Genomic DNA, 14,808 nt, shown 5'->3' with positions numbered 1-14,808 from the left:
CAGAGGGACGGGTCGTGGCCCCGTCCCCGCTCCCGTTTCCCATTGTGTCCTCCGGTGCCACCGCTACCCCCCAGCCGCCCAGAGGGGCGCGACACCGGAAGTCACATCCCGGAAGCGGCGCGCGCGGCGTCATCAGAACATGGCGGCGTGAGGCGAAGGCCGCTTCTCTTCCCGTCCCCTCCGCAGGTGCGTGAGGCGCCGCCGCCGCCCTCCTGTCGGCGCCGCAGCGGCTCTCGGGGCGGGCGGGCAGCGCCAGGGGCACGGGCGGCGCCCGGTCAGCCGGACCCGGCCGCGGGGGACACGAGGGTGGCGGGGCCGGGCCCGGCCGAGGGCGGGCGCTGCGGGTCCGTCCCGTCCCGCGGCGAGTGGAGCCGGGGGAGCCGCGGCTGCTGTGACCCGGCGGCACCGCGGCTGCCCCCCGGGCACCGAGGCGGCTCTTCCCCCGGAGCCCCGATGGCCGCTCGGGACCCCCGGTCCGGGCTCTGCCCGTCCCCGGCCCCCGCGGCGGGGAGCGGGGCTGAGCCCCGGAGCGGCTCGGTCCGAGCCTGGGGCGGCTCCTTTCTGCAACGGGCCCCTTGGAGCCCAGTTTTGACACGATGGCTCGTAAGATTAGGCGAGCTAATCCTCTCATCTGGGTGGGGGAGTGAACACGTCGCTGCCCTCGCCCCCTCGGTCAGTCTCTAAAATTAGCAGCTCCCCAAGTGAAAAAGGATCCACCCATCTGGCTGTACCTCGTACAAAAGCACCACTGCACCAACCGTCCTGCAGGATTCGAGCGCTGAGTCTTCTCTAGTCATTAACTTTGTTAAGGGGGGAAACAAGGTTAAATCTTGTATGTAAATCGATTTTTTTTTTTTTTCTTTCCCAGATCAGGACGAGGAGGCTGTAGCTCGTTATCAAAATGCAGTGTTCCCATCACTGTGAGCACCTTTTGGAGAGACTGAACAAGCAGCGAGAAGCCGGCTTTCTATGTGACTGCACCGTTGTTATTGGCGAATTCCAGTTCAAAGCACACAGAAATGTGCTTGCCTCCTTCAGCGAGTACTTTGGGGCGTTTTACAGAGACGCATCTGACAATAATGTTGTTTTGGATCAGACTCAAGTGAAAGCTGATGGATTCCAAAAACTTCTGGAATTTATTTATACGGGAAACTTAAACCTTGACAGGTAACATACACTATTCAAGGGGGAAACAGAATAGGGAAATAAACTTTGTGTTAAGGCAGTACTGGGTTTTTTGTTCTTTGTAATAAGTTCTGGAGGAACAAATAGTAGCAGGTGTGATATGTATTAGAAGTTGAAAATAACCTGGTTTTATGTTTTAAAATACCACATGATATGTGAGTGCCAAAACAAAGGTATGTTGTCTGATATTTCACTGAATGATAGTTTCACTTTCTGAGTCTTTCTGTCTTAATTGGAAGGGATTAACAATCTTTCATGATCTCCAAGAGTGAAGGATATGTGTATTCTTTCTAAAGTTGGATCGTAGAAGTCAGGTTTTGCAGTGAACACACAGAAACCGTGTGTGCAGTAGAGACTGAAGTCTGAGGAACGGGTGAGGATAGGCACAATTTCAAAAGATTCCATTTGTTAGAATTTGCACGAGCTGTTACTTAAAATCTCATATCGCAGTGCCCAAAAGGTCTCACAGAAAAAGTGTTTGCTCCTTTACTGTGTGGATTTTGTGCCCATTTTGTGGCTTCATGTACAGGGAGAATTCTTCTCTCTTAGGGAAAGAGAAAGATTATCCTGACACGGGAGCTGTGACACTTAGAACTATGTAGACCGGGATTTTAACTCATTTCTCAATGTCTGCTGTCAAACAGATTTCAAAAAAGCCTTGTTGCTATTGATGCCTGAAAACTCATCCCTGATAATGATAATACATCTACACAGGTGTAGAGTGTTTGGTTTTTAAATTAGCTACAGGTAGTAATAGATGAGTGCGCAGAGCCGTGTGGTGAAGTTAACAATTGGAGCGTTGCAAATTATGCTGAGCAGAAGCGTGAAGAGTTCTTGACGTCTGTCTGGGACCGCAGCAGGAGAGTTTCTGGATTCCTTCTGAGCAGCTGAGATCTCTGAAGGAAGAGGGAGGTGAAAGTACAAGTCTCACCCAGGGGGAGGTGACACCCGCAGCTCTGCCCACATGCAGCCGTCACCTTGTCCCATGTCCCTCGAGGTGACTGCTGCAACTGGCTGCAAATGCTGTTGTCCTCTGTGGTGGGTACAGGGGGACACCAGGAGGGTGCAGTTTGAACTCAGTGCTGATCCAACACAGGACACTGAAACAGCTGCGTTCATGTACAGAGTGTAGTTGTGGCTATTTACTTACTGTTTAATTACATTTTCTGTGTAATAGATTGATAGAATGATGTTATTTACCATTAGTCTCTCTTCAGAGTGCTGTAAATCTGTAGATTCATTGGTGGTACAAGTTGCCACCTTTTCAAAATTATTTTTTTCTAAACCATCAAGGCCGGTGTTGCAGGAAAGTGAAAATAGTGCATAGCAGTTGAAATGAGGACTTGCTTGGTGTTAATGTTGTCTGTGCACAGCTGATACAGAATTAAGACTGTTTGCAAATCATTTTATAAAACAGGATTAATGCCTGCCTCACACAAGTGCTGAGGTGAATGCGCTGCTTGCAAACTACTTACGGCTTTTGGCAGAAGGATTATAGAGTGATAATTTATGCATTTCATTCTCCAGTGTTTTATCTTTTTTGCTGTGATTTCTGAGCTTTTTGGACCAATAACCCCATATCTAGCCTCACCACCTTACAATTGGACTTTAAACTTAAAATTCTACAAAAGGCACAGAACTTAAAATAAAATTCTCAATTCTGTGGCTCTGCAGGCCCCACTGGGTGTGGTTCAGGAGTAATTGTGGTCCTGGGGTCTTGCAGCACTACAGCACTAAGAGATTAGATCTTCCTGTATGTGTTCTTCAAGTTACATTTTCTGACAGTGTAACTTTTCTGTAGCTGTATTCGATACAGTTGGTAGAGAACAAATGTTTCCTATGCCCAGAATATTGTCACCCAAGTCTATTTCTTTTTCTTGCAGCTGGAATGTTAAAGAAATTCACCAGGCAGCCGACTATCTCAAAGTAGAAGAAGTGGTCACTAAATGCAAAATCAAGATGGAAGACTTTGCTTTTATAGCTAATCCCTCTTCTACAGAGACATCCAGTATCACTGGAAATGTTGAAGTGAATCAGCAGACTTGCCTGCTGACTCTCCGAGATTACAATAATCGGGAGAAAGCAGATGCTGCTTCTGCAGAGTTGGTTGAACCACAGGCAAAGAAAACAGCTTTAGAAAAGAAATCTCCTCAAACCAAAAAGCGAAAGAAGAATTTCAGCTCCCCTAAAAGCATACAGAATAAATCCGGACAATATCAGAACGACGTGACTGAGAATGCATCCGTGGAAATGTTTTTAGATGCGAATAAGCTGGCCACGCAGATCACGGAACAGGCTGCCCAGGGCAGTGATAACTCTGAACTACAGCTGGCAGCTGTGGTGGAAAGCGAAACGTTGGCAGCGCAGGATCTCTTAGTTCAGACTATTGCAGCAAAACAGAAACGGGGAAAGCCCCAGCAAAGCTGTGCGCTGAAGGAGCACTGTCTGTCCAACATAGCCAGCGAAAAGAACACTTACCAGCTGGAGACTTCAAGCGAAGAGCTTGACCAGAAGTTCTCCAAAGCTAAGCCTGTGTGCAACACCTGTGGAAAAGTCTTTTCAGAAGCCAGCAGCCTCCGTCGACACATGAGAATACACAAAGGAGTGAAGCCGTATGTGTGCCAGCTTTGTGGGAAGGCATTTACCCAGTGCAACCAGCTGAAAACACATGTAAGAACTCACACAGGTAAGCCGCTGGCCTCATCTCTGGGACTGCGGAGACCTGTAATCACAGCCTGTGAGCGCAGGACTGAAAAGGTCTTTGCATTCTGACTTCTTCCTCTAGAAATTTTATCTGCTGCTGGTATGCATATGGGGATAGTACTTGTATCCTGGTAGCATTACAATGTTTCAGCATTTTTTCAGTACAAAATCATAGTTTCTACTTTAAATAGCTGGAGTGGACTTTATTAGTCTGAGCATCTTGGTTTCTGGAAAGACTCAGAAGAGCTGGCTACCCTTTAACTCTGTGGAGTGATGGAATGCCAAAAACTGTTGCCAGTAGAGCATGAAAAACTCACTGTACTTGATATCAGAATTTCTGTTGCTTTTTTAAAAAACGTCTAACATATGTTTGACAACAAAAGTGGGAAAAAATGCAGTCTTTTGACAAGTAGGTAATTTCTCCCATAAGGTCTTCAAAAAAGGTAACGGAGGTAGCTGAATTACTACAGCATTTGGGATTTTGTTCTGTAAAACGTGCAGCTGAAATGTGCAACGGTGTTATGATCTCTGCATTCAATAGCATAATGAGAAGTTTGTGTTGTATCAAGAGCTATTGGACAAAGCATCAAAGAAAAATCAGTTATGAACACTGAAAAAGGTTATGAGCAGCAGGTTGCTGGAGCCTGGGAAGAGATACAGGCAGAGCACTGTGCTTGCTTGTCTTTTCGCGTGTTCTCCCTGGAGATGGAAGACTTGATACTGGGTTATTTGGTTCTTCAGGCCGGTCCGATGTAGCTGTTCTGCTGCTGTTGCCTTTGCTGCTGGACTTAGCCCAGCGAGCAGCAGAGGGACCTGGTTTATGTAGTTTTCTTCCTTTTGTGACTGGCATTCAGGATTCTGAAGTAACAGTGAAAACAGATAAAAGATTGTTTACTTTTGCACTTTTTCCCTTTTGGAAAACTCTGAGCAGAGGCCAGCGGTGGAGCTCTTTCCAGGATGCTGTGAAGATTGAAAGGGGTGAAGTAGGAGGTGCTGAGGTGCAGCTGCAGGAGAAGGAGTTGCTTTTTCACTAACCAAGGGAGAGGATTTCAAATATTGTCAGCCACTGACTAACCAAAGATTCACGTGCAAGTTGGAGCTTGTGAGGAGCATTCAGGGACAGTTTGCTGCACTTTCAACTGTTGAGGGTGTTGCACCGGGAATTTTTGCATGAGTAGGTAGGGAATTTCACAGTGCTGGTTGCTAGATGTCAAATACTTTTATTTTTATACTGAAGAATTGTTGAGTTGCTGTCATCTAAGACTGCGGAGTTGCACAATCCATTCCATGACAGTGTATTGATCACTAAGAAAACATGAATAGTCAAAGAAGTACCTGTAGCATTCTACAGCAGGTGCTAATGAGAAATTAGGGGCCACTAGACTGTACATTGCAGAGCTGTTGCTGTTCGACAGGCAAAAAAAAAGCAGATGATTTACTGGTCCTTCATCTTGAATATTCAGAATCATGAATAGACATAACCAGCACAAAGTCTGAAAATGTAGGAGTAGCATTCATATTGTGGGAAAAATGGCATAATTAAAAATATTAATTATTACCTTTCTCCTCAAAAAAGCAATGTGTTCAAAAATAGTCTGTTATCTGCTGTACTCCTGGCATGTTCCGCTTTGGTGGACTGATGATGGGATGTTCCAGGATGTTATTTGTAAAAAGTATTACAACAGACACTTGAGCTTTGCTCAGGTAATGGATTGGAAAGTGTTCTTAGCAAATGCAGAAGGTACAAGGGTTTTGTTTTTCACTAGGGGAGAAGCCGTACAAATGTGAACTCTGCGACAAAGGCTTTGCCCAGAAGTGCCAGTTAGTGTTCCACAGTCGGATGCATCACGGAGAAGAGAAACCGTACAAATGCGATGTCTGCAACCTGCAGTTCGCAACTTCAAGCAATCTGAAGATTCATGCCAGGTAGGCAAAAGGGAGATCCTGCAAATACTTATCGATGTGTTTATTTAAACAGAATAATTTACTCAAGTGTGAGCAAGAGTTACATCCTCACATAATTTGGTCATGTCTACTCCTTTTCTCCGGGGTCTTCTCTCATACTGGATAACAGAATAATTACAGCTACATACTTGTTTATTAGGGAAGTGGCTCGTGATTTATGAATGTTACGGCATACGTACTGGTATCCTTATGGCAATGATGTGGGAGTGGTTTTTGTTTTATTTTGGTTTGGTTCAGACTGCTGGTAGCATCAAGGAGGGGAGAGTTCCTTCATGGGAAGTGAAACGGAACAGTTCTCACTCTTCACTGTCCTTTTGCAGGAGCAGGAATTACATTCCCTTGTTAGGAATCATCGTTTTATCTTTCAGTACACCGTAATGCAAAACTTGCTGAGTTCTCATGGTCCATTAACATGTGCAGGGCCTGTAGTTCAGTTCAGCTACCACTGAAATCACGAGCACGCTGATTCCCAGAGTCAACAGATGGTGATTTTTCACTCCATGAGAAACTGCTATCTCAAAACCAAAGTCATAGTTTTTTTCAGTTTTTTAGTTCACAGAACATTAGCACAAGGAACTTTGGGAATAAAATACTAATTGAGGAGGGTGTTGCTTTCCTTTCTGCCTGGAGATCACTGGTGTCTGTGTTATTTGGCAGGAAGCACAGCGGTGAGAAGCCCTACGTGTGCGATCGCTGCGGGCAGCGCTTTGCTCAGGCCAGCACGCTCACCTACCACGTGCGTCGCCACACGGGAGAGAAACCTTACGTGTGTGACAGTTGCGGAAAAGCCTTTGCTGTCTCGAGTTCTCTCATCACCCATTCCCGAAAACACACAGGTGAGCAGAGGTGGAGCACCGAGGTAGCGGGACAGACCTGGCTGCCTGTGGATGGGCTGGAGACAGGTAGTGACCCCGAAATCCTGGCTGGGAGTTACTCTGGAGTTGTCATCCAGCTCCTGTCTACTGTTCTTCCCTTTTGACTCCAGTTTAGGAAGCTCTTTCTCCCATTGGATATTACCTCTGTTTCATTTTGGTCAGTTCTTTATGTATATTCTGGTTTATGCATTGAAATAACAAACTCCTTGTGTTTCCTTTAGGAGAGAAGCCATATATCTGTGGCATTTGTGAAAAGAGTTTTATTTCCTCCGGAGAGCTCAATAAACATTTTCGGTCCCATACAGGTCAGTCTCCAGACAGGCTGCTTCCTGCACTATAAATAATATTCTACTCTTACCCTTTTGCCTTTAAAATATTCCATATTGCGCTGTAGCAGAGTTTCTTAATTTATGCATCTCTCTGTTAACAGAATTTAAAGAAAATATTTAAATATTCTTTTAATTGCCTTTTTCAGACTAATATCTATGTAACAGCATAGGTGTTGATGTATAATCATGGCTTTACTTTTAACATTTGGGTTCTTTTGCTTAGTTTTAATTTATTATTCTGGAAACAATTTTATTCTGAATACAGACACGCAGACAAAATAACAGTTACAAAGCCGCATTTTAAGATGTGACATTGAAATCTATTATCCTACATCTCTGTGTTTTCTTTCAATTTCAAGATTGTCCTAACGGCCAAACTGTTTTTCTCAGGTGAAAGACCATTTATCTGTGAAATGTGTGGAAATTCTTACACAGATATAAAAAACCTTAAGAAGCACAAAACAAAAGTTCACACAGGTGAGTTCCTTGTGCAAAGAATGATTAAGAAACTACATCGATTATTTTTTTTTCCTCCATGCTGAATAGGTTTTTTTTTTGATAGCTCTCTTTAGACCCAAAAGCACCCGCTCTAGAGGTACCCAAACCTTTTAAAGCATAAAATACATGCTTTAAAGTAGATTCAAGACAAATTTCCAAGCATTTGCATTGCCAAAGCAAACACATGTTGACCAAAATAGAAGTGAATTGCTGCTGACAAGAATTTCTCTATGTGAATATTTACTTACTTGTCCCAGTAACTTGTGAGAGTTTCCCACACGAAGGCATAGTCTGAATTGTAGGAAGTTTTTTGCCTCTTCTGAATGTTTTAGGAGTATTTCTTCACAAGGGCAGTAACTGAGGTGAACAAGGCACGCTAGTTACAAGAGTTACTTTACATCTTTAAGGCACAAATATTTTTAATGCAACAGTGAAAGATTTTTTTTATATACGCAGTCAATGTAAATCCAAGTTAAAGCTGGATCAGCGAACACACAACATCAGACAGCTGGCAGAATGTTCCCAGCTGCGAATACTGCTCTAAAAAGACTTTTCAAATACATTCAAGTCCTATTCTAGATACCAGATTTTGATTAGGAAGAAATTTGATGTATATTACTTACCTGTGGTACAAAGCACAGAGGTGTTCAGATCTCCAGCCTCTTTCAACACTGGCTCCAGATGCCTCGTTGTCTGTCCATCCTTCAGTCTGTTACAAATAATTTCCTTGCATCTTTCATACAGAGGAAGGAATAATAGGTGTCTGTGTACGTCTGGATCTGGACAGATGGAGCAGGCGAGGGAGAGGATGAGAAAACAAGTCACATGCAGAGGCAGCTTTGAATGTGAAAAGCTTGAGCAGCCCCATTTAGGAAGGTCCCGGTGGAGCGAGGGTGAGGTGAGAGCAGCCGTGAGCAGCGAGAGCGTCCAGGAGAGCTGCCGAGGCCAGTCAGCCCTCATGGACTCACGGACAGACAGACGGCAGGCAGGAGCACTGCACTGCAGAAATAACAGGCTGCAGAGCACAATTCGGTAGAGGAAGGGTCAAATATCCCAGGTGGCTTAATCAGAAAGGCGTCCAAGAGCAGTGGCAGGCTGCATTCACGCAGGAAGCTGTGAGGAATCTGTTAGCAGTGATTTTGATTAAGAATAGAAACTACTTTTCTCAGGTGACTGAGAAATGGTTCTGGGTAATGGTTCTGGGTAGGATGAGTTGACAAATGTTTTCTTCCAAATAAGTGTATGGATGAATACTGTACATTGCTGTCAGTTAAAAGAGATAATGTTTGGATGTGGCTCCAGTTCTTCATTTTTCTGGGATGGAAAATCTTAAGGAAACCGTCATAATTAAAACTGTTCTCCAAATCTTTGTTCACTGTGATGTTAAGGATTTGTTCTCTGTACAATGCCAAATAGACATCAAGTAGGAATGTGTGATCCATGTAGTTGTTATGCTACAAGCAGCAGAGGATGCGATTCTCGGTGCTTACATTGTATTTACTGCTGGTTTGGGCTTTGCAGCACATGGAAGCCACTGACAGCCCAGCTGCCCGGGCAGTCTTTGACACACCAAGTGTTTGACAGTCGTTTGAAAGGGAATTTGCAGAATTTTTGCAGGAGCTTTTGAACTTTTTTTTTTTCCCCCTAGGATCTGAAACTCCCCCTGATTGTAACGCACTTGATAATTCTTTCAATGAACAAGAATCCATTCAGAGTCAGAAAAGTCCTTTATCAGAATCCATAGACGTGAAACCATCGGAGATGTCTTTAGCACTTCCCCTTCCTATTGGGACTGAAGACCATCAGATGCTGCTGCCCATGACGGGCAGTCAGTCTCCTTCATCAGAAACATTACTAAGATCTGCTGTGACTGGATATTCAGAACCTCAGTTTATTTTCTTGCAGCAGTTATACTGACAGTGCAGTACGGAGCCATCGAGATAATTTGGCCATGAACTTGCGTACTTTGGTAAGATGAACATAAGCAAGCCAGCAGTCACACTTTTTGAATTGGACCTGGTCTTTGTTTCTTTTGTGTAAAGACACTTGTAAGGCATTTCCATTGTGCAGTGCTGTCTTTTGGGTTTGGTTGAATTGTGCTCACACACAATCAAATTTATCTTTGAAATTAATGCTGATTTCTGGGAGACGATTCCTTTCCAGCAACACCTGCCTTAAGAATTCTCTGTTAAATATCTTAATGTATTCTGGAGATCTCCTCCCATGTTCCTGCTGATCCGATGCGTCAAAGTGTCATTTGAGAGCAGACATTTAAAGCCATATTTGATAGTTTATTAACCCAGAGGTGTAAGGGGAAAATCATCTTTTGAATGTATCAACACTAACAAGCTTGTACTCCTGCATTCCAAGGCGATGTAATGGTACATGACGGAATGTAGGCCTGTGCTCTGGTGAGGTGCTTGCAAATAATTCCTGCTGTGTGCCAGCAGTAGCCATCTTCAGTTGAAGTCTGACCAGAGGGAGAGAAAATTTGGGGTATATTTTCCTGATAAGGCAAGTAAAGAAGTGGCTATTTTTTTTTTCTGTAGTGTGGTAAGTCAGAGGGTTCTAGTAGCATAGATGCTACTGCATATTCTTTCCAACAAGTCACTTTTTTTCCCCTCTTCTTTTTTTTTAAGTGAATCCATCATTGTTTTATCTTGTCCCAGATTTATTTTTCACATCCCTAAAATTCCCCGGTTTTGGCACAAACAGCAGCATTTGCTCAAAAGACAGCTGGAACATGGATATTGTAGATGAAATTAAAAGATGCATTGACTTAATGTAAGGCATGACTCATAGCTTCATAATACTACTTTTGTAATAGTAGTGCTTCTAGTGTTCCACAGGAGGTACAGAAGAGGAAATAAATCCTGCCCTTCACTGTGAAAATAATAGTGAGTGCTACATGAAGAACATTTAAGGAAGAATAAACAGATCAGATTGATATTCTTCAAGGCAAGGGGTTGTTAGAGTAGGACTGATTTGGTTTAATTGAAATATTTATGTATTGCTTTCTATTTCATGTCACTTGTCCAAAGTAACTGCACAAAACTAGTATCCAGCAATACTCATGTAAAGGTATGTTTTGTTACTAATAATGTGCATTTTTCAAGAGCAACATTTTTAGTGTCGTGGTAGGGTCATCACTTTAAGACTCGTTGACAATAGGAGTACTTTTATACTCTGTTTTGCCAGTTTGTGCCACTGACATACCGTAAGCATTATTTAAGTAATCGTCAAATAGTAAGAAAACATGATAATGTACCAACAATGCATTTAAAGATATTATTTGTTGGTTATTTACTTGGTGCTAGCATTTTTTTTCCACTGATGCCTTGTGTCCAGACACTGATAAATAGAAGAGCATTGGAGATACCTCTTAACCAATTCTGTTCTACATGGAGTAATAATTAATCTGCACCTTAATTAAACAGACTCATGACAAATTTCTTGGAGGATTTCATTTAAATATTCTGCAAATGGTCTTGTGACTCTTCAGCATGACTCTAGGTTTTTTTAATTTTTATTTTTTTTTCCCTCCCCTCTTCCTACATGTTTGTAGCTGTAATAGACCTTTAACTTCTTTGTGTTGATCATCTTAAGATATGACATGTTTAAAACTCTGCTTCTTGATTGTATTCTATGCTTTAATACATTGTCAATCTGCTGATAAACTCTACTGTGGACAGCAAGGAGTACAACCATACTCACCAGGAGCATTCTTAATGCAGGCACTTCTAACTGTCCACTAAAGCTAATTACTGCTGTACCTGCCTGCCCTTTATTTTCTTTGCTATATCTGCACTACAACATTTATGACCAGCTCATGTCCTTCAGAATGCTGGCAAAGGACAATGGATTAAGTTCTCTGATTTTTTTTCTTTCGTGTTTGGCGTTCTCCCCTTTCCCCCCTTTTATTTTTTAGCTCTGTTATTGATGTAGCACCTGAAGGATTCCTTAGCCTTGCCATTTATGACTGAAGAACTATAAAGATGAAAATCTTGACTCTCTGAAAAAAAAAAAAAGTGAACTCTACACGCTTGTCCTAAGGTTCCTCTTTACTTTCTCTCTCTGAAAATACGGCAGAAGACAGAGGCTTAGTCATGAATACTGAAAATAAACAATACTGTACAATTAATACATTTCATATTTAAACAGCTTTGGAAGATAAACTAATAATATACTGTTGTTATCTGAAGAAAAGTATCTGAATATTAACAGATCCAGGATAAATAACAAGAGAGAACTAGCTCTGGAAAAAATAGTTTTTAAAACCCCACATTCCTACATAGAAAATGCATTCCATAAGAGTGTTTGTTTGGGCTGGTTTTATATTTCTAAAATTATAGCTTATTACTGTATTCTTAGATTTCAGACTTTTTTTAAAAAATACAGTGCTTAGATTTATACAGGATTTGTTTAGATACTTATAACAGTAGCACTTGCTTTATTAGTCATTTAGTTTTCTTTATAGACAAGAAGATAATTATTTTTTACAAGACAACAATTTTAACCTTTCTTAGTAGAATACACGGGCTTGTAGTTTTGTCTTGGAGCAATAATTTAGTTACCTGCACTCTTGAGTCTCCATCTGAGAGTTTTGATTCTTATCCTCACCTTTCGTGAAGATATCTCACCTGCTGAGGTATGATCTCTATGAACTGTATTCATTTACTAGAATATAGATTTTAAATATATATATGTATATAAATATTTGTAGGTGTGTTGAGGCCGGGTGCTGCAGGACCTGAAGACACAGGTCCATATTGTACCTTTTGCCAATAGTTGCATGGAAATCAGCTGCACATCTAATTCCTGGGCTTACAGATTCTGAGTTCATTTTGGGAGGTACAAGGTTTATAACAGTATTGATAACTTTCTGTAAGGGATTAATATGGGAAAGTATGGAATTTTTTAAGCAGATATCTCCTTCTTGAGGGAATTTTAATAATTCCATTAACAGTAATTTAGAGAAAACTACATTATTTGTCACACCGTTGTTTCAGTCAATTTTGCACTGAAGTCAGTGCAAGTTTTGCCTGAGTAGATTATCTGCATCTAGGAATTTCTGAATTGGCTGTTCAGAAATCTTACATGAGAATAACTCTTTGTATGACACTTACTTCCAAATATGTGCCTAAATGTGGGCACAAACAAAGCATGACAACTTTTCTGAAATCATGTGTTTCAGAAAAAAAACTTTCAAGGATGGACAGGTCCCATATTAAGGATTTCAGGGCTGTGATCATGGAGAGGCTGTCAATAAGCCTTGCAGAATTAAGTTCAGTTAAGGACGAATAACTGATTTTTTGGTTAAATTATTTCTAAAGTATCTTTCATGTATATACATTTTTTCCTCTGTTATTTGTATATAGCTCAACTGTCAATTTTATAATCTCCTGGGAAGGGAGGGGGTTGTACATATTTAGCTTGAAGTGTTTTATGTTAGACTTTAATAAACTTGTTTTGTAATTTTCCCTCACCTGGTGTCTCCTGTTTATAACTGCATGGGGTAACAACAGAAGGAGGGAAGCAGCTTCACATAACCACAGTCAGAGCGCCCTGTCACCCACAGGGAGCCCTTTGCACAGCTACTAACACAGCAAGGATTACGATATTTTCTTCTCAGCAGTAAACAAACCTGGTTTTTCTGTTCAAACTAAATTAAACAAAGACATTATTCTAAATGCAATCTAATATAAAGACTGTAGATTATATTTTTTTCTGCTTTGAGGTGTTTGGGGTGGGGGTTTGTGGAGGGAAGTTGGTGGTTTTGGGTTTGGGTGTTTTTGTTTTGGTTTTTACTCTGTTATTTATTCTTTATACTAATTTTAAACAGGCATGTTTAGAGTTGCAGAAGATTGCATTAGTGAAAGCCTTTGAACAAACCTCTCCTGTCCTATCTGGTGACTTTCTGTTTAGGAGCATAGATCAAGTCACTTCTACAGGTATGAGCAGAGTGGGTAGAAAAAGGAAATTATTTAATGATTCCCACGTTTTTAAGAAGCCTGTATCCAAACCATTAAATGTTTTTTAACTACCATTATATACATATGTCATCTTATTCATGTATAGGAGTTGCTACATGGCTATAATAGCAGAAATATTTTTAAACAGTTTTCAAGAGACAGGAGGAAATAATGAAACCAAGCTTGGTGTGTTTCAGTTGTAGTACAAGAAGCAAGTACATCCTGCAAGTTAATCAAAATACCATTTATATACCAGTAGACTCTGTTTGCTCACTTTAAAGTTCCAGGGTTATGGTTGTGAAACACAAGTTCATTTAACTTGGTTTAAAAAAAAAAAGTTACTCTTGGAAAAAGAACAAAAGCGTGTCATTACTAAGTCAAAGGAGAGAGTATATAAAGAACAGTAGCAACAAATGGGTTTACCCAAACCTCTCAGCTTCAACAGGAACCATTTTTTACAGCACATCTGATTTACCGTCATGCAAAGCTGCTGCCCAGCAGCAGTCCTGGGTGTCAGTTTTTGTCGGTTTGATCTGCCTGGCTGCACTCCAGCCTGCAGAGATGCAATAACATTCATTACCTGCAGGCTCTCCCAGCTACGTGGACACCTGCCTGCAGAGACCATAGCCCAGGAAGGACAAGGAGAGCTCTGCTGCTGCAGGAGCCCTGTGGGAGAGGACCCTGTGATCATGGAACTTCATCCACAGGCACTGCTGCTGCTCTGATCCAGCCCCTGCATCTTTGTAAAATAAGAAGCACTTGATAAAAATCCTGATCTGAGAAGGTGTCCTAAATAGAGCAGTGCAGTTCAGCTGCTGGGAGTTCAGTCCATGTGTTTGTGCTGCTGCACAAACTGCTCACGTGCCTCTATTCCCTGTTGCGGCTGTGAACACCTAGTGTCACTCTTAGTGCACTGTGCCGTGGTGAAAATGATTTTTCTCTTCATGTGTTTTTTTATTAAATTCACCCATCACCTGGGAACCCTGGAACTACATCTAATCATACTAAGGCAAAGGAGATAGTGTGCAATAGAAATAACTGCAGCAAAATTAATGCCTTTTCATATTAATAGGCTGTTAATAGCTTGGGTGTTTATAGCAACAAATTTTAAGGTCACCGGTTTGATATTTTATCACCAATGCCATCTTGAGTGCTTTTAGATTCCTTCTAAAGACCCTGAAGAAACAACATGCAGCAAGTTTGATACTGATATAATCCATTTTACTAGAAACCAGTTAGGAAAACCTCAAGCACAGGGAGTGCATAGAGCTGCTGCCTCAC

General features: G+C 41.8%; 1 protein-coding gene across 2 annotated transcripts; it reads left to right on the top strand.

The window, feature by feature from the left end:
• The first annotated feature begins 127 nt into the window (after positions 1 to 127).
• On the top strand, positions 128 to 12,982 carry MYNN (myoneurin). Of its 2 annotated transcripts, none has more exons than XM_065640020.1 (8): positions 128 to 186; positions 869 to 1,167; positions 3,069 to 3,871; positions 5,655 to 5,814; positions 6,511 to 6,689; positions 6,950 to 7,033; positions 7,448 to 7,534; positions 9,204 to 12,982. In XM_065640020.1, exons 2-8 carry the CDS (start codon positions 902 to 904, stop codon positions 9,470 to 9,472), a joined length of 1,848 nt encoding a protein of 615 aa, XP_065496092.1. In that variant the 5' UTR covers positions 128 to 186; positions 869 to 901; the 3' UTR covers positions 9,473 to 12,982. The 2 variants fall into 2 exon arrangements, with proteins under 2 accessions (XP_065496092.1, XP_065496093.1); XM_065640021.1 differs by having other exon boundaries at positions 144 to 186; positions 874 to 1,167.
• The last annotated feature ends 1,826 nt before the right edge of the window (positions 12,983 to 14,808 follow it).

Source organism: Caloenas nicobarica, chromosome 8 (assembly GCF_036013445.1).
Source record: "Caloenas nicobarica isolate bCalNic1 chromosome 8, bCalNic1.hap1, whole genome shotgun sequence".
In the NCBI taxonomy this organism is placed as follows: Eukaryota; Metazoa; Chordata; class Aves; order Columbiformes; family Columbidae; genus Caloenas; species Caloenas nicobarica.
The sequence above is the reverse complement of the archived record's forward strand: the minus strand, read 5'-3'. Positions and strand labels throughout refer to the sequence as shown.

Coding starts and splice junctions, on each gene's coding strand:
- MYNN (XM_065640020.1), top strand. CDS start 902: ATGCAGTGTTCCCATCACTGTGAGCACCTTTTGGAGAGACTGAACAAG. Junction 1,168..3,068: donor GGAAACTTAAACCTTGACAG/GTAACATACACT, acceptor TTTTTCTTGCAG/CTGGAATGTTAAAGAAATTC. Junction 3,872..5,654: donor ACATGTAAGAACTCACACAG/GTAAGCCGCTGG, acceptor GTTTTTCACTAG/GGGAGAAGCCGTACAAATGT.